The sequence below is a fragment of the Canis lupus genome, chromosome 13 (assembly GCF_003254725.2).
Source record: "Canis lupus dingo isolate Sandy chromosome 13, ASM325472v2, whole genome shotgun sequence".
Taxonomy (NCBI): domain Eukaryota; kingdom Metazoa; phylum Chordata; class Mammalia; order Carnivora; family Canidae; genus Canis; species Canis lupus.
The window spans coordinates 58,548,941-58,573,616 of NC_064255.1; the positions used below are offsets into that span (position 1 = coordinate 58,548,941).

The 24,676-nt window shown below is 36.6% G+C and overlaps 1 protein-coding gene and 1 long non-coding RNA gene across 10 annotated transcripts in view; one reads left to right on the forward strand and one right to left on the reverse strand.

Annotated features, from left to right (window-relative positions):
- STAP1 (signal transducing adaptor family member 1) overlaps positions 1–24,676 on the forward strand; it is a 57,234-nt gene that overhangs the window by 20,197 nt on the left and 12,361 nt on the right. For 6 of the 9 annotated variants that reach the window (XM_049093005.1, XM_049093004.1, XM_049093009.1 and 3 more), the window contains 8 exons: positions 74–145; positions 4,810–4,923; positions 7,796–7,852; positions 10,197–10,369; positions 11,988–12,116; positions 18,021–18,090; positions 20,262–20,358; positions 22,135–23,528. In XM_049093005.1, the coding sequence (XP_048948962.1) occupies positions 74–145; positions 4,810–4,923; positions 7,796–7,852; positions 10,197–10,369; positions 11,988–12,116; positions 18,021–18,090; positions 20,262–20,358; positions 22,135–22,223 (801 nt within the window). In that variant the 3' untranslated portion in view covers positions 22,224–23,528. Of the gene's footprint in view, positions 1–73; positions 146–4,809; positions 4,924–7,795; positions 7,853–10,196; positions 10,370–11,987; positions 12,117–18,020; positions 18,091–20,261; positions 20,359–21,861; positions 23,529–24,676 lie in introns of those variants that run through there. The other 3 variants (XM_049093011.1, XM_049093007.1, XM_049093008.1) reach the window with 2 other exon arrangements.
- On the reverse strand, positions 139–4,817 carry LOC112652365 (uncharacterized). Its single transcript, XR_003131399.3, has 3 exons — positions 2,688–4,817; positions 1,914–2,012; positions 139–1,095 (listed from the first exon to the last, which is right to left on the reverse strand). It is a non-coding gene; the product is annotated as an uncharacterized LOC112652365 (long non-coding RNA).

Below are 24,676 nucleotides of genomic sequence, written 5' to 3' on the forward strand. Positions count from 1 at the left end.
TAAGGAAAAATATTAATAGGAAACTAGTTGAATTTAGACCAATGAAATAATGCTTATAATTTATTTCCCACAGGAATATAAACATTATTGGACAGAGTTGAGAGGAACTACGCTTTTCTTTTATTCTGACAAAAAAAGCCCAAAAGTAAGTAGTTAAACATATTCAGCTGATTCATTTTTTCCTAATATAGACTTGTCAATAGTTTTATTCATTTGGGGTTTTCTGTCTTCTGAGAGTAAAGATATTCTAGTCAAAGTAATTCAAATAAGAACATTATGTCTGTGGGGGCTATCAGCTATAAGACCTATAAGATTCACAGTAAAATTTCCATGGCACCTAAGAGAAGGCATAAACTCATGTCTTTGCGTTTTTTCTTTCTGATCCCAATAATAGAAGCTTAGCTGAAATGTGAAAATTTTATTTCTTTGAAGATTTTATTTATTCATTTATTTGAGAGGGAGGGAGAGAGAAAGAGAAAGAGAGGGCACAAGCAGGGGAAGGGGCAGAGTGAGAGGGAGAAGCAGACCTCTCGCTGAGCAGGGAGCCCAGGGCTCTGAGATCATGACCTGAGCTGAAGGCAGAAGCTTAGCCAACTGAGCCACCGAGGCACCCCAAAATCTGAAAATTTTAGCCAGATACCTGGATACAACTTGTTTAAAGCCATGAAATAGCCTTAATTTCCCCCCATCTTTTTATCTTGTTGTAGCATGCAGTTATGATCTGAAAGGAAATAGATGACCCCCAAGGCCTTGTAATATAAAATATGTCACAATTTGATTTTCCTATAGGGAGACAAAAACATAAGTAAAAAAGGACTTCTAAGAGCTTAAGCATGAGAATAACAATAGATTCTGAGATTTATTTATTAGTATTCATCTCAAATAATTGACTTATATTTCAACTTCCCACAAACATTGACAACTGTGTATTTCAGTTTTTTCCACAAATAAAATGTATTTTCATGCCAAATGCTTGCCTACCTTGCTATGCCCATAGGGGATATTATGATCTAGTCACTTGTTTAAATATAAACATTTTGGTCCATGGATGTAGTAGCCCACAGTTCTTAGCACATCATTATTACATGTCCAGACCTAATGAAAGAAATGGAAAAAAGAGCCTTTGTGATGTATTCTATCTGCAGGCACTTTGGTACCATTAGTGGTAAACTAACCAGAAGTCATTAAAAAAAAAAAAAAGAAAAGAGAAAACCACAAACTTAAAATGATCCAGAGTTCTGGATAGACAAGATTTGTATAAAGATGTCCCCAGATACCATAATAATTTTAACAAAACTAATTCCTCTGTTGTGCCTTCCAGCTTCCTACTGCTGTGAGCAAAGCTGTTGAAGCCCCAGCTTGTACCTTGTACAGTCACGTAGGGGAGAGTGCAGTTATTGCTGTCTGACCACCTGGCGGGAGGCAGCCCAGCTTAGTGCCTGCAGCCAGCTCTCCAGGGGGCTTATGCTGGTCCTGCCCCTGTTAACTGTGGGCTCTGGGGCTAGTCACCCAAGCTCTCTGTGTCTCAGTCTGGCAGGAAACAGATGACGTCTCCAGTTGGGCATTTTTTTTAAAGATTTTATTTTTAAATAATCTCTACACCCAATGTGGGGCTCGAAACCCCAAGGTGAAGAGTTCACGCTCTACCAACTGAGCCAGCCAGGCACCCCTCAAAATGGGCATTTTTGAAGAAAGTTTCATGAAGATGCTATATTCAAAGTGGTGGGCAGGATGTAGGAAAACCACAAGGGGGAGAACGGAACTCGGAGGCTAGTCACGATGCCCACACTATAAAGCCCAGGAGAGGAAGAAAAAGTGGGAGAACCGTGAAGGGAGGTGTACAAAGATGAGTGTGTTGAGAGGGTATGATCTCTGACTGAGGAAACGATCGCATAGGATGATAAATAGCTCACCCTCCTCGGTCTTCTGACCAGAGTCCAACCCAATGGGAAGTCAGAGGGTAAGAGGGTCCTTGATGTTGTCCTCCTCGGTCTGTCTTCTGGTACAGAGCACTGTGTGGTGAAGGGATAGAAATAAACCTAGAATACCACATGAAAGATCTTGCCCAACATGCTTATTTTCACATCTCTAAAATTAGGATGAAAAGAGTAGCCCAGGTCATGAGCTCAGCAAAAGGATTAAATGAGATGATAGTGAATGCAAGGACTGAAGAGAGCAGCTGACACTGAGTAAGGATTCAAGTATTTTATATGTAATATGTCATCTAGTTCTCATAACAACTCCGCGGAGTGGGTACTATTTTAATCATCACTGTAGTCAAGTTTCAGGATGCAGAAATTATACAAGATTAAGCAGTTAATTAAAGGGGTATCATCCAGATCTTGATCCTGAGCTAGCATTCTTAACCATTATGCCAAGAAGACCATTACAATGAAATACTGCAGAATTGTCCATCTACCAATTTTGTTAAGAGAGTGCAAGCTTTAGGAAATGTTTTGGCTGAAAATGTCAGGAGAAAGCACAGAGATAGGATAGGTGAGAACTGGTGATACTCAGCTGATAGGAGGAAAGAATTTTAAGCTGCTTTTAAACATTTGAAAGGCCATCAGGAGTCATGTGAAAGAGTCCATGAATTTGTTTCATGCTCCTGCAGAGAAAGGGGACTGGACTAATGGTTGGAAATTCTCTGGAGGAAAAACCATGGCTTAATACGAGGAAATGCTTACTAGCAGGCAGCGTGGCATAGCAGGCATGAGTTTCATGTTGTTTGAGATACTCCAGTACAGACAGGATGGCTATATGGGGGGATACTCTGAAGGAGATTCAAACATCAGATGGCAGTAGATTAAACAGATGACCTTTAAGGCTCTTTTCAGCACTAAAATTAAAAAAAAAAAAAAGATATAACTTCCTTTCTTCTAATCAATAGATCAGTTTATGGCTATCTAATTTGGCCACCTCTTCCTCTGTTGCTTCCTTCTTTGTCTCAGTAAAATTCACTTAGCTTGATCTAGACAATCTATCAGAAAAAGATTCTGTGTAATTTGAAATTCTGTCCTGCTTCTCTTATACTTTTCCTTCCATTTTTAACTGCTCTTTCTTCATTGAAAATAAATAGGTCAACCCAAATTGCCCTCAACTTCATCAATATAGGAATCAGTCTGGAAAAAAATTTACTTATTTTTATGCCTTACTTTATTCAGAAAAATAAAATAAGGAGACATAAAATAACATGGCAAAAATAAGTTATATTGGGCAAAACAGAGGAAAATAAAAAGAAGTCAAGAATGAGGCTAATTCAGGAAAAAAAATTATGATGAAAACTCTACTACAGTTACTGGAGGTGGTTCTGATCTAATACTAAAAAGCAAGTCTGGTCAGTTGAGTACAGACCAGTCCATATATAACAATCGTTCAGAAGAAATATTTTTATTGTACTGGGATAAGATAGGAATTTCTTAATAGGATCCTCATAACCAGTGGCACATAATAAGCATCAAACAACGGCATTCTGGAAAGAATTATATGTATGAATATATGTACATAAGTTTATTATAAACATGACTGATATAAGGAATGTGTAGCACACAGTTAAAAAAATAGAATACACAATATTCTTTATTGTAATTTCCATATAAGCAAATGATTCTCACAGACTATTTTCACTGATTTTTCTGAACTCGGATCCACAGGCAACTATGTTTGCAGTTCAATCATGATTTGATAAATGGAGTTGTCCAATCTGCCATTTCCCTAATAAATGTATTGTCATTAAATATGACATTTCACACAAATATTGGCTGATATTTTTGTTTACATCAATGAATAAGAGGAAAGCAAAGCAATACTTATGCATATCAGAACTTCACCTATTTTTCAATGATGGGGCAAGATCTTTGTGGAGTAACAAGAGTTTTTGAATTAATGAAGAATATTTTGTCAATCTTTTGTTCTGTTAACAATGAAAAAGTTTCAGACAAAACAGACTTTAAAATTTCATCTGTATTATTAACATTTTCTCCTTTACTTTCTTATGTCTCAATCAGAGTCCAGCAAACTGTGGCCCTTGAGTCAAATCTTGCCTGTGGCCTGATTTTGTACAGTCTATCAGCTAAAAATATTTTTTTTACATTTTTAAAGTGTGTATTAAAATAACAACAACAACAACAACAAGAATTTGCAACAGAAACCCTGTGTGGTCCACAAAGCCAGAAGCATTTACTATCTAGCCTTTGCAGAAAAAAATAAATTGCTGGCCTCTAGGACAACTGACAATTGTAAAGTAATTGTAAAAAGTTTTAACAATTGTTAAAAATTATTAACAATTTTAAAGTAAATCAAGCCCTAATTTGTGAGGTTTGCCAATTTCCATGATGTAAATACTCCCACCATAGCTGATTTCAACCTATCAATGTGACCTTGCTGAATTGGGAAGGTACAGTACAAACAGAAATGAAGATGTAAATTACCTCGAGAGCATAGTGAATACACTTTAGTAATATAATTAGAAAATACTGAGTTTTGAATTTTAAGTATATTTTAAAAATAATTATATGTTTATATAATTTAATTTTTAATAATGGCTGTGTGTAGTTGCTGGCTTGCAAAATTCCTAGACATTAAAAAAATCAGCTTTTGCAAACCTGTAAGAGTCAGGTCCAGTGGACCACCACATAATACATTTTCCAAATGCCCTCTGGATTTAAAGGGTTGCAATGCCCAGTTGAAAACCAGGATATCATTCAAGGTATAAATCAGTTGAGAGGAAGAGATTACTTATATTTCCGCCTGCTACCTAATGTATGTTACCCCTGAAATAATTTAATGAGATTTCCTTTACCTTTGTAGTATGTTGACAAGTTAGACATAATAGACCTCACGTGCCTTACTGACCAGAATTCAACTGAAAAGAATTGTGCAAACTTCACCCTTGTTTTGCCAAAAGAGGAAGTGCAACTGAAGGTGAGTAGAAATTAGTTGGAAACAAGCTGTAGTTATAAATAGCATTGGCCCTTCACAACCCAGTGGCTGAGATAAAAAGGAATTATAAGGAGAGCTGCCAAGTCTTATACTTTGTTAATATTTCTTGCCTTGGGGGATCCCTGGGTGGCTCAGCAGTTTGGCACCTGCCTTTGGCCCAGGGCATGATTCTGGAGACCCAGAATCGAGTCTCATGTCGGGCTCCCTGCATGGAGCCTGCTTCTCCCTCTGCCTGTCTTTCTCTCTCTCTCTCTCTCTCTCTCTCTGTGTCTTTCATGAATAAATAAATAAAATCTTTTAAGAAATGTATTTCTTGCCTTTTGCCAAAAACTGCAGTTTTCTAAATAGAGATTTGAAAGGGTATGTTAACTTGTTTAGTATACAAGCACATTGAAACCATATCCTTCTGTCCTCCAACAAAGTCAGAGATCCCATCTGGTGTTTTTAAAAAGTCGTTCTTGAATTGACATTCACTGAGTTCCAGGTGAATCTGAGTCATGTCCAACACGGCACATGGTGAGTTAGACAAACCTGTATTTCACAAACCGAGACATATTTTCAAGGCAAGTTGGCCTATAGTCTGCAAAAATCAAAACGGGCACCGCTTTGGAAAAAAAAGCCAAAGGAACACCGGACACCTGTTCCCAATTATGGAAACTGGAGTATGACAACTAAATACAGTGTGTGATCCTGGATTGGATTCTGTATTAGAAAAGGAAAAAAAATTATAAAGAACATTATCGTGACAGAAAAACTTCAAAAAGACTGCGTTAGATATACACAGTTTGTGAAATATGGTATTGATCTCACAAAACTCTAAACTCCACACAAGCAGAGATTTGTTAAATCCATCACTGTACACCCAGTACTTACATAGAAAAAATGTTTTTGTTGAACTGACATTCAAAGTGGGCCAAGTAAAATCAACCAACAACTGTAGTAATAACGTATAGAGCACACCTTGTAATTGAGTAAGATGTTGTTCTTGCAAGCACTGGTCATGAGCTGTATGTACCATTGTCTCTGCATAAAGTGGTTGCAGTTACTGGCAGTCAGCTGTGGTCTGGAGGCAGATGGTCCTCTTTCTGACCCATTGTCAGAAGGTCAGTAATAGCCTACCACTCCGTCATAAGGCCTATCCTATGTCATTCATATCACTTCATTTCATCACATAGGCATTTGATCATCTCACATCATCACAAGAAGAAGGGTGAGTACAGGATAAGATAATAAAATCTTTTTTTAAATTTTATTTAGAGAGACAGAGAAAGAAAGCACAAGTAGGGGGAGGGGCAGAGAGAGAGAGAGGGAAAGAGAATCTTAAGCAGATTCCACGCTGAGCACAGAGTCCAATGCAGGGCTCAGTCCCATGACCCTGAGATCATGACCTGAGCCGAAATCAAGAGCTGGACACTTAAAAGACTGAGCCACCCAGGTGCCCTAGTACAATAAGGTATTTTGAGAGAAAGACCACATTCACATAACTTTTATTACAGAATATTGTTATAATTGTCTTATTGCATTATTGTTAATCTCTTACTGTATCTAATTTATAAATTAGACTTTATCATAGGCATTACGTATAAGAAAAAACATCGTATATATAGAGTTCACTACTGCGATGTCAGGCCTCCACTGGGGGTCTTGGAATGTATCCTAACAGATAAGGGGGACGACTGTATATAGGAATCACTTGTACTTAGGAAATCTAGGCCCTACCCCTAGCCCGGGGCCCTAGAATCTTTGTTTTAAGCAAGCTTCCCAGATGATTCTGAAGCAGGATTGGAATCAGACACCTAGAGTTGAATTCTGGCTGTTTTACTCATTAGCTGTGTAATCATAGGCAAGTCGCTTAACCTCTTTGTGCCTTGGTTTCTTCATCCAGAAGTCAGTCTTTACCCAGATGTAACCTCCTTACTGAGACCTACCTCGACCACTTTGTTAAAATTGCAACCTTTGCCCCTCCCCTAACCTCTCATGCCATTCCCAGTGTCTTTTACATTGCCTGCCATACATTTTATTTCCTTCTGATGCTATAACACTTGCTCACTATTGTATTTATGATTCACTATTCCTTGCTAGGCCCCAAATTTCATCAGAACAAGGATTTTTGGTTTGTTCTCTGACATAAACCAGTACCTAGAAGAGTGTCCAGCCTTAAACGCACTCAATAAATATGTTAAATGAGCAAATCTATGAAATAAAAATTTTAAGACTTTCGAAGAGTTGCCATGAAGATTAAATTAGTTAATATATGTGAATGTTTAGAACAGTAGATGCCTCTTATAAATACTTAATAAATGTTGACTATATTAGTAGGATTTAGAGCTAAGAATTGCAAATTTTTAAGGATTAACTACATTGGTCCCAAACTTACCTTGTTGTCCCAAACTTAAAGCCAGTCAGTGTTAAATACCAACAGGGGGAATCAACCATTAACTGACATATTTGGAAATAAGTGTCCTAACATTTACATTTTTTTTTGAGTTAAGTAAATTTATATAATTTTACTTGTTTATTAAGCAAACAGAATAAAGCTATATTCTTTTGACAAAAAGAAAATAATACTGAAATTTCATTACCAATACACATTAACAGTTTTAAACAAAAAGGAAAATGACTTGTTTCTTCCTTTCAACTAATTTAAACTGCTTTTAAAAATTACAACTGACTTTTTAAAACGATGTGCTTCAATAGAAAAATATGCATTGTGTCAATTGTGTTGGGTTTTGATGGCTTATACATTTTGAGTCTTATAAAACAATCATATGAAATTCTAAAGTTTTTGAAGTTAATAAAAGTGTTAACAATCATTCATGTCTTTTCTTCTTTATATTTTTGTCTTCCTATCTAGACAGAGAACACAGAAAGTGGGGAAGAATGGAGAGGCTTCATTCTTACAGTAACAGAGGTAGGTAGGAAGGACATTACTTGTGATTGATTCATTAATTCAACAAATATTTACTGGACATTGGCTATGAATCATATAGAGTGAAAGGAGTCAGAGATACAAGAATTGAAAAGGAGAGGTATAAACTCTTATACTTACTCATGAAATTTATATTTTTATCAGGTGGATGGAAAGGAAGAAGGAAAATGAGAAAGATGATTTGAAATTTTGATAATCATAAATAGAAAATAAACAGGGCCATTTGCTAGCTAGAGAATAACAGGTCATCAGGGAGATCTATTTTTTGGTCTTGTCCTTTGACACAATGGTCCTTTGTATAAGCTGATATCTATAGCTTACATCTTCTAAAACACTTTTCAATTACTTTCTTATTCATTTAATACATATTTATAAAATGCTAAGAGATGAATTTTATGAATAACATAAACAATTTAACAGAAAAGCCCATCAAAATGAAAACTCACCTTTAAATGTTTGTTTGGTGAGTCTTAGGACAAAGGGATGCTTACATGTTCAACTCTGTGGCACCTTATCAGAGATAAATAGGGAGACCTACTGTTTACAGGGAAGTGTTGCAGCAGGATATCTATCATTATTTTAAATGAAGCTATTGTAGCAACTGTCGTTTTCAAAAATGTGAGTTATGTTGACTTGTGAAAAGGAAGAAACTTTTTGGGAACCTACATCAGTATTACGGAAAAAGTGTCATTGTGTCTCTTCTTACATTGGGATTCAAGTACCCCAAAGGTATGTGAATAGGTACCAAGGAGAACACTAAAACTACTGGAAAACCTTGGGGTGCATCTTCCTGGTACACTAATTATACTTGATGTTTTGGCAAAAAAATTTGCTTTTAGTTTTTTTCTTTGAGGTAAGGATAAAAAGCACTATTTTCATATTAAAATGTACATAGGTATGTTCAGAATACAAAATAAATTCACATGAATTTCCAAGAGAAGAAAAGTTGTCTTAAATTTTGTGCTCTACACTTTTTTTTTTAAGATTTTATTTACTTATTCATGAAACACGCACAGAAAGAGAGAGAGACAGGGAGAGAGAGAGGCAGAGACACAGGCAGAGGAAGAAGCAGGCTCCATGCAGAGAGCCCGACGTGGGACTCGATCCCGAGTCTCCAGGATCATGCCCTGGGCTGAAGGCGGCGCTAAACCGCTGAGCCACCCGGGCTGCCCTATACATGTTTTTTACTATGTTCCCTGAACACTCTGTGTATATTCACACCACGCTATTATTAGAACTTTACCAGAAGTTTGAGAAACACAGACTGTAGTCAAAAGAGCAGAGACTTTGCTTTTGAGTTAAATAAACTGGAGGTTAAGTCCACAACTTTCTAGTAATGTGACCCTGGACTAGTTATTCTTAACCTTTTTAAAAATTCTATTTGTATAGTAGGGATAACAATACCGATCTTATAGTATTGCTATGAGGATTTGGAATGGTACAATGCTTGGGACATAATAGACAATTATTAAGCAGTAGCTTTTTCATTAGTTTCTCCTCATTCTATTACTTTTTTCTGGATTGATATATAAAGAAATAACTATAGTGATTATTAGTTAGCTTAATTATCCAGAAGAATAGTCTTTAAAACTTTGTGTTATATACCCTTATTATGTTTTTATTTCAAATTTCACATATATGTGTGTGTATATATATATATAAGATAGAAACAATAAGATTTAATAAGAACATGTAAGTGGGTCATGAGGTGAGATAAATCAGGGGTATGAATATCAGGAGGGCATAGGTTGCTTAATCCAAAATACATATCTAGAAAAGGTGGGGAAAAAAACTAAGTAGAGCAGTATCATCATCCTAATGTGGGAATGAAAGTTTCAAATATATGTACAAATTTACCAAAATATAGACCTCTTACTACCAATTCTCAGTTATCTAATGAAGAGTTCTAGCTCAGTTCCACATTATGATATGGCTGGTGGAGCTATTCCAGGCTGGCCGTGGGAAAGCAAGGCACCTTGCAGGTGCTCTGGGACTTCCCTGGCACCAAGAACTAGTGAGCACAGAAGGAAAAATGAGAGGTTTGTCATTACTTGAATTAGCTTGTGGTGCAAGGTGGGTGTACTCTGCTGTGTGCCAGGCTGAACGGAACACTTCTAGGAAGAAGATTGGGCACTGTGTGCAGGTCAAAGCTGTTTGGCTGGTTTGGAGGCAGTTTTAAGACACCAGGACCCTCCATTCACCATCCTATCCACCCATCTGTGTCAGATAACTGAAGGCCCTGGGGACCACAGGACTCTCCTTTTGCTAATACCAGTTCGTTTTTCTGCTGTCTTTCTTGTTTGCCTACTATTTTCACTGGGTTCAGCTGTCCGTCCCTCTACACATGTCACTCCTCCCTGGGCAAGTAATTCGACTGCATGAAGTCCTAGAGAGAGAGAAAAAAAGGAGGATTGAGACAGAGCAGATGCCAAGCTCAGCTCTGGGAAAGGAGAAGGAACCAGTTGAAGATTATGTGGATGTACTGAGCCCTATGCCAGTGTAAGTGGACCACTTAACTATGGGGTTTGTTATCAGATTGTTAATATTAATTTCTAATTACCAAAGAGAGTGAACCATTGAGCTTCATAAAGCATGGGCACTAAGGTGTCATGTGGATAAACATTAGATCTCTGAGTCGATGCCATATTTCCTCTTCTGTGTCATGATCAACAAAATGCAAAATGCAGGTTTGAACCAACCCTCTTACCACACAGGAAATCCCCTTCCACCCACATCTGTAGACCAAATAGATATTCTTTCCAAAGCTCAAACCCAAACCTTTCTGCTATGTAGAAAGAAGGAAAAGATGTTTTTTTTTTCCATCATGCAACTCTATGAATGACTGATTTTCTGTCAGAAAACTATACCAAAGAATTTTAAGTATCTGAATGTTCTATTCAATTGTCCAATCAGTGAGTGGTCATTGAGCTTGAACTTGAGGAAGACCCTGTGTAAAGTGTATAAGGTATCGTTGGGAAAAGGAAGAGGCTGAATTCAGCAACACCTTTATTTTTTACTCCTATTTTGCTGGAAAGGGTGACGAAGATTGTGAGCCATTTCCTCCTGGAATTGTGGTCTTCTTGTTGGTGAAACTTGTCCTGGTTCCATCACAACATCAGGTTCTTAGGCATAGTCTTGCTGGACTGTAATGGCTGAAACCCGCCTACCATCACTCTTAGCTGAAATCAGTGACATCTGATAGCCTGACAGATTAAAAGTCACAAAGAGTGCTTCTTTTCCTTTTTTCCTCAGTAAAACAAGTATTTTTAATATTTTTATTATATAGATAAAAAGAATATTTAAATCATTCTGTGTCGTACCAATCAGAGATATTCACTGTTAACATTTTGGGGTATTGCAAATCCTGCCAGATTTTTCTCTGTTGATAAAACAGACTTTTCATTGGCTATGATATTTACTATAAAAATGAGAAGTGCTCTCTTAAAAATGTGACACATAAAAATAGCACCAATGCCATTAGAAAGCCATATTATACCAAAAGGAGTGAATGCAGACATACCTTTAAATATGCTATTTATAATTGGGTAATGGGCATTAAGGAGGGCATGTGATACTATGAGCGCTGGGTATTAAACACAAATTATTGAACATTGCATCTGAAACTAATGATGTACTATATGTTGGCTGATTGAATTTAAATTAAAAAATCAGTTATTTAAAACTGAGACCATACAAGAGAAGCATATAAAAAAATGCTTTGCATCCCTGAAGGGAAACTGTCAACAAATATTTATCCAAGAGCTTATATAAACTGAGATTATGAGCTGGGGATACACTATTAATTCCTGGCTTAGCTGTTCAAGTGATAATGATGATTACATACTGACCAACAAATAATTTTTCAGGCCTTTTTTGGTTAAAGAAAGAGGTTTGGAGGGATGAGGGAAGGAAGGCCTTAAGCATAAGGTATATTTAATAATGGCACAAGATTATAATAACAGTAATTATATCATTGTAATAGGACTAATAAAGCTGGGAATTAAGTTAAGAAAACTTAATAACTGCAGCTCTTAGAGTTACTTTGGTAGCATTTTTTCAAGTAATGATCTTCATCAGTTGAAAAAAAAAAATCCCGTTTTTTGTCTCACCTCTGTAGATGTTTTTATTCAGTGTCCCGGAAAGAAGCAACTGAGATGCTTGAGAAGAACCCTTCTTTGGGAAATATGATCCTGAGACCTGGTAGTGACAGTAAAAGCTACTCCATCACCATCCGGCAGGAGATAGAGTATGTTTAATTTAAAAAGTATGGAATTGTTAAAAGCATGGTATCACTTTAAAAAGCAAAGTCACACAAGATCAGCATCTGCTATGTGTTTTTGTTGGGACTAGATAAACATAATAGGCAAAGAATGTTATGGAAACAATCCTAAAGATTGAGCCAAGGGTAATATTTGCAGTAGGGAAAAAGAAAAACGGGTGAATTACTTTGATCCTGGGTATAGTTCTGTTGTTCATTCATTCATTTGTTTCACAAATATTATTGAGCATCTACTATGGGGCCAAGTAATATTCTAGGTACTGAGAATGGAGTAGTGAACACAACAACATCCCTGGTTTAAGGAGTTTACATTTTCGTAAGGGAAGATGGATGATAAATAAACACATAGCTACGAGAAATCATATATATAGTAATAAGATCTATGGAAAAAATAGGACAGATACGGGAACACTCAGCGATGATGGATAAACATTTTCTGATTACTATTGTTTTGGTTTGTTTTGTTTTGTTTTTGGTTGATTTTATTTATTTGACAGAAAATGAGAAAGAGAGAGTGCATGCACAAGCAGGGGGAGCGGCAGGCAGAGGGAGAGGGAGAAGCAGGCTCTGTGCTGAGCACAGAGCCCGACATGGGGCTCAACATGTGGCTCAGTCCCAGGACCCTAGGATCATGACCTGAGCTAAAGGCAGATACTTAACCTACTGAGCCACCCAGGGGCCCCACTATTGTTGTCCTAATACAGAGTGGTCAGGGAAGGCCTGCTTTATTAACTAGCATTTAAATAGGGCCCTGAAGGGAGGGAGGGAAGAAACCATGCCAATATTTGGGACAGGAGCATTCCAGGCATTAAATACATGTGCCCAGAGGCAGGAGAGGGCTGGGTTTATTCAAAAACAAAAAGAGGCCACTGTGATTGCAATGCAGTGAACAAGCAAATAGTGGTACATGAGATTTCAGAGGTGGGGGGAGGGACTGATCACTCTGAGCCCTCCAGGTCACTGTAGGGCAAGAGTTATATACTCTGAATGACACGAGAGGATTCTGGAGAAGAGGTAACATAACCTGACATCTATAAAAAGGACCACATGGGAACCTCTTGTCAAGGTTAAGAATTTCTTTCTAGTAAAATGGTTTTACCTTTGATAAAGTCAGTGACACATGCAAAAGTTGGTTTTTCCATGTAGCTAAGGTGGTTGGATCTGCTAAGGTCCACTCCAGCTCTAAGTCTACGAAATCTTGCATTTCAATAAATGGGCACTCTGGGTTAGTTAACACTTTGACAACTGATAATGAAATTAAAATACAGGTTTTTGTCCTAAATGAAAATGTTCAATAAGTAATTATCTTTCATATAAAAGCATAACCAGAACTTTGATTCTTGAATTTGCTATTCTTTCTGGGGATAATATTCCATTAATTATTTTAGCTGTAACATATCTGTCAATGAATCTATCTACCAGTCCACTATAAATATCAATAATTCTAAATATATGAAGTATGAAGACACTGACAGTGAATAAAAGCAGGAAAAAGAGCCATGGTCCAACAAGTTTCATCATTTGCCAATTACACCATATAAACAGAGGCTGGTCTTTATACAACAGCCGTGTGCCCTGAACAGGTGGCAAGAATGAGAGAGAGTAGATCAGGGCCCAGTTCTGTGTGTGAAGTGAGAGTCTGTGTGTGTGTGTGTGTGTGTGTGTGTGTTTCCACAATGAATATCTATGTCACCTTAGCCTTCTTGTCTTTCTTTTTTTTTCTTCTTCTTTCTTTTCTTTTCTTTCTTTCTTTCCTTCTTTCTTTCCTTCTTTTCTTTTCTGTGCTTTCTTCTTTCTTTCTTCTTCTTCTTCGTTCTCGTCGTTCTTCTGCTTCTTTTCTTTCTTTCTTTCTTTCTTCTTCTGTCTTCTTTCGTTCTTCTTCTTCTTCTCTTCCTCTTTCTTCTTTCTTTCTTTCTTCTTTCTTTCTGTTCTTTCTTCTTTTTCTTTCTTCTTTCTTTCTGCCTTCTTTCCTCCTTCCTTCCTTCCTTCCTTCCTCCCTCCCTCCCTCTCTCTCTCTTTCTTTTTCTTTCTTTCTTTTTCTTTCTTTCTTTCTTTCTTTTCTTTCTTTCTTTCTTTCTTTCTTTCTTTCTTTCTTTCTTTTCTTTCTTTCTCTTTCTCCTTCCTTCCTTCCTTCCTTCCTTCCTTCCTTCCTCCTATCCTTCTTTCTTTCTTTCTTTCTTTCTTTCTTTCTTTCTTTCTTTCTTTCTTTCTTTCTTTCTTTCTTTCTTTTTTCTTCCTTCCTTCCTTCTTCTTCTTTCTTTCTTTCTTTCTTTCTTTCTTTTTCTTTCTTTCTTTCTTTCTTTTTTCTTTTTCCTTCCTTCCTTCCTTCCTTCCTTCCTTCCTTCTTCTTCTTCTTCTTCTTCTTCTTCTTTCTTTCTTTCTTTCTTTCTTTCTTTCTTTCTTCTTTTTTTCTTTCTTCTTTTCTTCATGAGAGACACTCAGAGAGAGGCAGAGGGAGAAGCAGGCCCCATGCAGGGAGCCTGATTCAGAACTTGATTCCAGGACCCCTGAGCTGAAGGCAGAGCTCAACCACTGAGCCACCCAGGGGTCCCCTGTTTCATTATTTTTTATTACAAAGGCTGATATTTGGAGTTAATGTATTTTCAACTAATATGATAGAATATCACAGATTACTCAATTTTAATTTATTTGATTTATAATTCAATTGGCTATTTTGAAACAAATCCAAAAGAAATAAAAATTGTGACTGCCGTTACATTAGAAGTCCTGGGAGAAAAGTGAATTTTTTTGTTGAGTACATCCTGGTCAAGGAGGCTGTTCTTTTACAGGGCTTAGGAAATTGAATTGAATATACCTTTAAAAATTAAGAGCATATATAACTGAATTAAAATCTGTTTCTCAGATTTTGTTTTTAAAAATTTAACTGCTGGAAAGCTAAATGATGCAAGAGGATGATTAACTTTTTCCCTTCATTTTATTCTTTTCTTGGTTGGATTGAGTGTTCAGTTCATTAGCATGTGAACCCTATGAATGTGAATACATTTCATACAGAATAATGTATTATTATTCTGTATGAAATGAACAAAGTCCCTAGGAGCTAATGACTCTTTAAGACCATGTGTTTTCTGCACAATAGCAGCCTGAGCTCTTTATAAGAGGGTTTAAATTAGCCCAGCTTTTGCACTGCATTTTCCGTAAACGTGAACTATCAGAAATAACAGCATTTTCTGCTGTAGATGTGGTTTGTGACCAAACTCAATGAGTTTCTATACTTAGGATATGAAATGAACATCACAGTTTTTACTTATATGTGTATTATATTTAAGTCAAATTTAAACTCATAAGAAAGAGTCTGGCAAGGGAGTTTATATCAAATTTCCTATTTCTAATTTCAGGAAAGTCACTGCCAGTTTGAATTCATATAGAAATTTGTGCTTTTATACAGCTGATGGTCCAAAAAACATAAAATTTCATAAAACTAATCCTCCTCCTCCCAAAAGTTCAAATTTAGAAAGCAGAGAGAGAGGAATGGTCAAAGTAGCATGTTCTAACGCTAGAGTGGGTATGTGCTTATTTAGGAATAGTTTATGGTTGGAATGGACATGAAAATTTTTAACTGTTGTTGCACCAATTTTCCTTATGAGCCAGATATATCTATGATATTAGGGATTGTCATATGTATTGTCTAATGCTTCTGAACAGAAATTTGAGAAGTCCTAGATTTCATATCTTCTGTATGAAGTTGTAGCAGTTGAAGAGAGTAGTAGGATGTTAGTTTGTTAGACTGTAGAGCTTAATGTAAAGACTTTGGCAAAAAATCTAGATGTTTAGGAAGCATCTGAACACAGGTGAGTAACAACCCACAAAACCAATTCATTCTCTTACGGGTTGTAGGAGAAATGTGCAGCCATGCAAGTTTAGGCGACTGTGTCTGGTAAAATACTAGCTGAAAAGGACAGGTTAGTTTACAAAACAGTGCTTGAAAGTAAAATTATCTCCATCTGTAGACAAATCAGCTGTGGGAGGGAAGATCGTAGTTCTCAGGAAAAAGCAAAAGTCACATAGTACCAAATTATCAGCTGACTCCTCTCTCCATGTAAAATATCATCTCACTTTACCCAGAGCAGTGATGTGTGAATTCAAAAGACATAGAGCTATTCTTACAACAAACCTAGTGGTTTGGCTTTCTTAAAATTGTTGTGACCACATGACAAGCTAGTAATATACATACTTTGTAAAGTCATTAGCCAAGGAAACACTAGAACATATTGACCCTAAATTAATTCCTTTACAAAACTTGAAGTCAGAAGCTAAAACCAAGTATTTATATAACATTTAAGGCCATACACCTGCTAAATGACAAGTTACTTCTTTTTTGAGATCATAATCAATAAACCTCAATCTAGCAAATTTTATCAATCTCATTTTTTCCTCTATCTTTATTTCTTTGGAAAAACAAAACAAAATATGAAAGAAAAACAAGTCTAAGGGGAGATTCAAAGCCTAAGTGATTTCAATGGAATTTTTTTCTACCTTACTTTCTGCCTCAGAACTTAGTCCTCTTAGTCAAAGTTCCAAGAAACTCTGTTAATCTTTGTTTGCTACTTTTCCTCCGATACCCTTGTTATGGATAATGATGATGATGATATAATAGCTATTACTAACAACAATCGTTGTCACCACTTACAGGGTAACATAAAGAATACTTTTTATTTTTAGTTTTTTTTCTTAGGAGAGAGGTTATTTAGGGGGGAGAAGGTTATTTAGATTTCATCCCGTGTTTTAAAAATAAAGTCCTAGAATAAGCCACCAGGATAGAATAAATAAAAGCTGTTTTCCAATGTGATAGTCAATTGAGAGAATATTTGGATATTGTGGTAGAGGAGGAAAAAGTCCCTTGAAAAGAAGTGTAATTCAGTCCTAGAGGAATGTGACCTGGAAATGGAGACACGGGGGATAAAAAAGAAGGTGGGAGGCCCTGCCAACAAACTTAACCTGATAGACAGCTTTAGACCACTTCTGTAAATTGGATAGATGTTGAATTAGTTTTTCTTTCAAGCCAATGGTAGTGTAATAAATACTTTTAACTTTTCAACATTACAAGATGTCTTGGTCCTGACACTGTTGTCATATGAATCCAAGGAATTCAAGGCAAACCGACTGACTTCTGCTCTCAGTATAAATCAGTCGTAGCAAATAGCACTATAAGATGGACTTGTAATATTTTAAAAATTCAGTTTCATAAATACTGTGTGCCTAATGCTGGAAGACAAAGGCGAATAGATAAAATACCATGTTTAGGGTGGTAATAATTTAGAGCTCTATGTGACCATAGAAGAGGAAGACACTATGGTTCACCTAGTGGTTTACATTCTCACAGAGCATTTTCTGTATCTGTGAGTTAGCCCCAGAGTTAGCAGTGTCCAAGGTGGTATATGAGCTAGCAGAAAGAGCAGCCATCCAGGGAATTCTGATAGGAATACTGATGAGGGTAGAGTAGAAAGTGATTTTCTTTCAGTAATTCTTTCTACTTCCCTGTTAATCTAGAGAATAACTATCTGATTTGTATGTGCCTATGCAGGATTTTATAATGTTGCCTTGCTTTGTCAATTACTGGCATAAAAAATGATTTTTGCCTGAAAGATTTTTAGTTCTTGATTCCTTTTTTTCGGTTATCCATTCACCTACTCAATGACCCAGGTTTCTATATTCCTAGTGTATAACTCCCTAAAAACAGACATAGAGAACCAGGTAAATAACAAAATAAAAGCCATCATTACCCTCCACCTTTTTTTTTTTTTTTTTTGCCTAACTACGGAAATGGAAACATAGGGTTTACTCTACAGGAGATATTTTATATTCACTTTAATTTGAGTTGATCCAAATGGAGTTTTTTTTTTTTCATTTTAGCTTGCCAAGAATCAAGCACTACAAAGTGATGAGTGTAGGAAAAAACTACACCATTGAACTGGAAAGACCTGTAAGTAGCTATTTCCTTGTCTTTGAGGAATTTGTTTTTCCCCAACTCTACCTTATAGAATTTAAAGAAAGATAGAAAAGCCCTTGCCTAGGAACATAGTGCCGAAAATGACAGATAACCAGGGTGATAAGTGAGATCCAGAAGCAGGTAGATGAGGCGCCGTAGAAGAGAGTGTGCTAACGATTCTGTTTGTTTTTCTGTAGTCTTTATCAATACAATTATTTCAGAGAGGGGAAAATTTTTTTGTTAAATATCTGTTTTATATCCTCTAACTCTCCGTATTTCAATGTGCTTATTTCTAATGGGGAAAAAAATCTGTGGGTGCCCAGTCCTCTAATACCTGTCATGCAGTTTGGAAATCTCTCTCATAATAGCAACATAATCATGAAGAAATGCTCTATTCCTAGTCTGCAACCCCTTTTCTACCCCAGTCACCTTACCATGGAGCTAATGATATGATATCATAATCACTAGGTCACTGGGTTAGGCAGAGAAATAAGTACTTTACATATATCATCTAGTTGAATATTCATCATTGCCCTGAGGCAATTACTGTTATGCAGGTAAAGGTAGTAATGTGGGTTGTGGTCCAGGTCCTGGGAAAAGGGACTACGGTCGTGTGATGTCAGGCTGCAGTGGGACCAGGAAAGTTATATCACACACATGGAACTCATGAGTCTTGAAGATATGTATCTTAACACCTCTAAAACTGAGCTTAGTGCATCTGTCTCTCCAGGCCCACTGTGTTGCTCAGATAGCAAAAGGGGCAGCATGGTTGAATTTTATTTTATGTTTAGAACCTATTTCTTAGAATGCAGTCCTGACTTTTGCCAAGAGGAGGGAAGCTGCTGACTCATATGTTCCACTTACATCTTTGCCATAAATGCCTTTTAGAGCTTCTCAGCTCTCATGTCCATGCCTGCCAGGGCTTTTTCAAAAATTGTAATGAAGGAAACAAACCACTGGATTGCTGAAGAATAAGCCAAATAGCCAACTGACTGGAAGCAATGGTCAGGAAGAAGAACACCAGGTCGGACTGGTGAACTGGGGCTCCTTTATCTGTAATTAGCCCAAATAGCATCCAGTTTAAGGAAAGCTAACCGCCTGGATTGTTCTTTCCCCTTTCACATTCCCCTATCCTATCCCTCAACCAGGTTGTCATTTTATTTTCTTTCAAATTTACCAGGGATATTCAGGTTTAACCTGATTTTACTTGTATGAAAATATTGGTTTGGGGGTGGCAACACATTTCAGCTACTTTCAGCCAAGTAAATTACCCTGTTACAGTGAGATATTAAAATGCTAAATTCTCTGGCTTTAAGGGTTCTTTGGTTTCAATCAGAAGAAACCAAATAACTAACTTAAGCAAAGACAGATTTAAGAACATGGGAAGCACATGAAATGACTGGAAAGCTAGAAGATCTCCAGGGACTAGGAAGCAGTCACTTGTACAGTTGACCCTTGAACAACATGCGGGTTGGAACTGCATGGGTCCACTTACATGTGGATTTTTTTGATAAGTACAAACAGTATTGTAAACGTATTTTTCTTGTGATTTTTCTTAATAACATTTCCTTTTCTCTGGCTTACTTTATTCTAAGAATAGAGTATAAGGTACATATAACATACTCAAAATGTATTAATCAACCGATCATGTTATTGGTAAGGCCTCTGGTCAACAGTAGGCTCTTCGTGTCTAGTTTTGAGAAGAGTCAAAGTTATAATGTGGATTTTTGAGTGCACAGGGGTTGGTATCCTTAACTCCTATTGTCCAAGGGTCAACTGTAGTAAGAACCATCTGATTAGGAATCTGCTATCCTTCCTTGTTCCTCTGCTCAAGTTCAAACTTCAGGAAGGGAACACTTTCTGGTCTACCCTGAGTCACATTCTCATGCAATAACTAGGAAAGAGTAGAGTACCTAATTATTGTCCGCCAAAATGTACCCCATGGGGAGGGGGAAATTTCTCAACAGGGAATTAGATATTATAAAAGAGAAGGAAAATGCATGGGTCGGAAACATTAGCCATTCAGTACCTCACTGAAGTGAGGTATTGATATGATTTTCTAGAGGTCAGGAAATTCACATCAATCTTCATTAAATTTCACATGAGCTTTCTTTTACTCTCTCTTAACATGGATGACACTGAGCCTTCTCTCACTTTTCATACAGGTTACACTCCCAAACCTTTTCAGTGTCATTGATTATTTCATGAAGGAGACTCGAGGAAATTTACGACCATTTATATATTCCACTGATGAAACCCTTGGTATGTCTGTATTTTATTGCTGTATAAGCAAAACAAAACAACTTTCCCTCGCCTCCACTCCCCCCCCCCCCCCCCCCACCATATATGTTTTGTAATACCAATCAGGTAGGAATGGAGTTCGGCTTTTAAATCTATTTGTAAGTCATTTTGTCACTGACCTTGTGACCAATATATTCTGGGGGATGAGTACTATCCCACTCTAGAGAAAGAAAAGCCATAAGGCATATATTGTGACTACTAATTTCATCCATCATTCTACTCGGCTTTATCAAACAAGTTAAGATGAAAACCATCCTTATACAGAGTCATGGAAATAGAGCCATGGAAACCAAACGGGATTTAAGAGTATGATCTGTCGACAATACCAGATGCTCTAGTCAGATTAAAATGGATGAAGGTTGGGAATTGGCCATTAGGCAGTAGGTGACTTGAGAGAGAACCTTGTTTCATTATAAAAGCATAAGTCTGAGTGTAAGACAACAAGGAGGGAGTAGTCAGGACTGGCTACAGAATTTGTGAAGCCCCTTGTTCATAAATTATTAAGAATTTCAAAACAGTGATAATAGATCATTAAACCAAGAATGGGATCCTAGGCAGTTTCATAGTTCACATGACCATGAAATTGGCCCTGTTTGCAGTTGTTTTTGGCAAAGCAGGGCAGGTTGAATGTGATACTTTCTTTCCAGCCTTTGAAACAATCCCTGATACATATGATTATTTGACAAAAGCTGTGGGCAGGAGAGATAAAATATTTCCAGTTTGTTTGGACTCAGTTACCAAAATAAGTCCCGGTTCCTACAGATTATGAGGAAAAACAACTTCGTTTGGCTTACCTGCATCAGGGCATATCTGAAAAGTCTGATTAAATTTTAAAAGCCAGCAACTTTAAAAGTCCAATGTTGAAAACATATTATGAATCTTGTGATGCCAAATAAATTAACTTAGAGTCAGAACTTTAGGGAAATCATCTAGTACAGTGTCTCAATCTATATGGGAATCACCTGCAAACTCAGGATAGAAAATGTCTCTAAGATGTGACCATTCAGCTTGTTTGGAGATTCCTAATGATGGTTGCCTCACTGGTTTTTGAGGCAGCACACCTCACCTTTGATCAGTGCTCATATTGGAGAATTCTTCCTTGAGTCTGAAGTATTTCTTTCTTTAACTTCTATATGATCTAATTTCTGGTTTTGAAACAACTCAGGATTTTTAAAATCCCATCAAATATTTAAAAGCAGCCACAATGTCCCTCCCTTAGTCTCTCTTTGTCCTATATAAGTTATTGGTTCCTTCAGCCCTTTTATCACATCTTTGACCTTTCCTGTATACTAATTTCTGAACACCTCTCTTAAAATATAACTACGAAGGCTGAACATATATCACTATGAATATCCCCAGAATAATATATTATGCAGGCGTAATGCAGGAAAACACCATTTATAGAAATCTACTATTAATATAATCATTAATGTAAAAAGTAATTATTGATTTTTTTTTTTTCAGAGACCAAAGGATTTCCTGCAACATCTCTAAAATTAAAAAAAAATGTTTAGGGTGGCAGTGAATCTGATATAATTTGTTTCATGTTAGTTATCTAATTCTGTGGGACAAACCACCCCAAAACATGGTAGTTAAATCAACCACCATTGTATTTGCTCACAATTCTGTGCATTGACAATTTGGATTGTATTCAGTTGGGCAGTTCTTCTGCTAGTCTCACTTGTCACTAACACAACTGTAACCAGCTGGTGTCCTGACTGGGGCTGTATGTTTCAGGTTGGTCTCATCACACATCTGTTGCTGGTAGCCGGCTGGAGCTGGCTGAACCACTCTCTTCACGTACTCTCCAATACTTGAGGAGTTAGCTCAGGCTCTCTCACATATCTCAGAGCTGTTAAGAGGAGAAGGAAACCTCAAGTCCTTGGGCTAGAAATTCTCAGTGTTAAGGATCACGTATGGCCCTGTTGGAGCTTCTGGTAAAGGAGAAGCTGTGAATTGAATAAAAAAATTGAAGTGTGATGTGTGTTATGCACACAGCTATACTTCTTTTTTAAAAAAATTTAACCTGCTTGTAATAAAATTCACCTGTTTTGGTATACAGTCTAATGAGTTTTGACAACCACCAGCAGAATCAAGATACAGAAAGTTTCATCCCCTAAAAAAAATGCCCTAATGTTCTTTCTTTATAGTTAACCCTTCTCACCCACAATCCCTGGCAACTACTGATCTGGCAACTACTGATCTATAATTTTCCTTTCCTATGGTTTTGCATTTTCCAAAATGTCATATCAATGGAATCACAGTATGGAAAACTTTTGAGGCTGATTACATTCATTCTTCATATTGTCTAGATTCACACAAGTGTTGTATTACTAGCTTGTTCTTTATTGCTGAATAGTATTTCACTCTATGGAAGAACTAGTTTGTTTATCCACTCAACAATTAAAATGTATTAGGGTGTTTCCAGTTTTTGGCAATTATTACTAGACTATATAAATATTCATATACAGATTCATATGCAGATGTAAACATAAGTCTTCATTTCACTTGGGTAAAATATCTAGGAATGAGATTATTGGGTTATATGGAAAGAGTACATTTAACTTTGTAAGAAACTGCTAAACTTTTCACAAGTTCTTTTTGCATATCTGCCATTGATGTTAGAGTTTGTAGTTGCATCCTTACCAGCATTTGGTATTATTATGAAAACATTTTTTAAAAACTTTGAGTAAACTCTACACCACACATAGGGCTTAAACTCATGACCCTGATATCAAGAGTTGCATGCTCCAGCAACTGAGCCAGCCACACAGCCCACTGGTATTGTCATTAAAAAAAAAAAAAAAAAAAAAGTAACTCTATTAAGTGTGTAGTGGTATCTCTGTGGTTTTATTTTTAAAATATTTTATTTATTCATAAGAAACACAGAGAGGCAGAGACATAGATAGAGGGAGAAGCAGGCTCCCCGTGGGGAGCCTGATGCAGGACTCGATCCCAGATTCTGGGGATCACAATCAGAGCTGAAGGCAAGACGCTCAACCACTGAGCCACTCAGGTGTCCTCCCTCTGGTTTTAAAATGTATTTCCCTAATGGTTAATTACATTGAGCATCTTCTCATGCGCTATTTGATATTCACATACCTTATTTGGTAAAATACTATTTTTGCCCACATTTTTGTTGGGGTTTTGTTTTCTTATGGTTGAATTTTGATAATTCAGTGCATATTTTGAATATGTCATTTGTCAGATATAATTTGCAAATATTGTTTTTCATTAACAGTGCCTTTTGCAAAGCATGTTTTAGATTTTAATGAAGTACAAATGATGTTTTTGCTTCTGTATATAGATACTTTTGGTGTTGTATCTGAGAACTCTTTGCCTAAGATCACAAAGATTTTTCTCCCTATGTTTTCTTCTAGAAGTGTCATAGTTTTGTTTCACATTGTCTGTGAGCCATTTAAAATTAATTTTAATGGGAAAATTGATTTTATTTGCATTTAGGTATGTAATTGAGCAGTTACTTAAAAAAAGATAATCTTTTCATTCAATAGCTTTCGTACCTTTGTAAAAAAAAAATCAACTGACCATATTTTTGTGGATAAATTTCCATTGATATATGTTCTTATCCTTTTGCCAATACCATGCTATCTTGATTACTGTAGCTTTACAGTAGTTCTTGAAATCAGAAGATATGAATCCAACTTTGTTCCTTTCAAAATTGTTTGGACCAATCTAGTTCTCTGCCTTTCAGCATAAGTCTTAGAATCAACATACTTACAGAAAAATCCTCCAGAGTTTTGGAATTTGAAGCATTAGATGAGGTCAGGGAAAACTGAGAGATCTTGACATTATTTTCTTCTAACTGGGAAATAATATATCCCTCCAGCTATTTAGGTTATCTTTGATTTCTTTTAGAGTTCTTTATGGTTTTTAGCATACTGATCCTGCCTGCACATATTTTGTTAGATTAATACCTATTTAATTTCTTGGTGCTATTGGTGCTATTGTAAACGATACTTTTTTTTTTTTTTTTTTTTTTTAATTCATGATAGAGAGAGAGGCAGAGACACAGGCAGAGGGAGAAGCAGGCTTCATGCCGGGAGCCGGACGCGGGACTCGATCCCGGGACTCCAGAATCACGCCCTGGGCCAAAGGCAGGCGCTAAACTGCTGAGCCACCCAGGGATCCCCAAACTATACTGTTTTTAACATTTTTGATTCCAATTATTTACTGGTAATATATAGAAATATATTTTTTTGTTTACTGATCTTGGAATTCTAAGATTTCATTTGCTACATTTCCATTCATTACTAAAGTT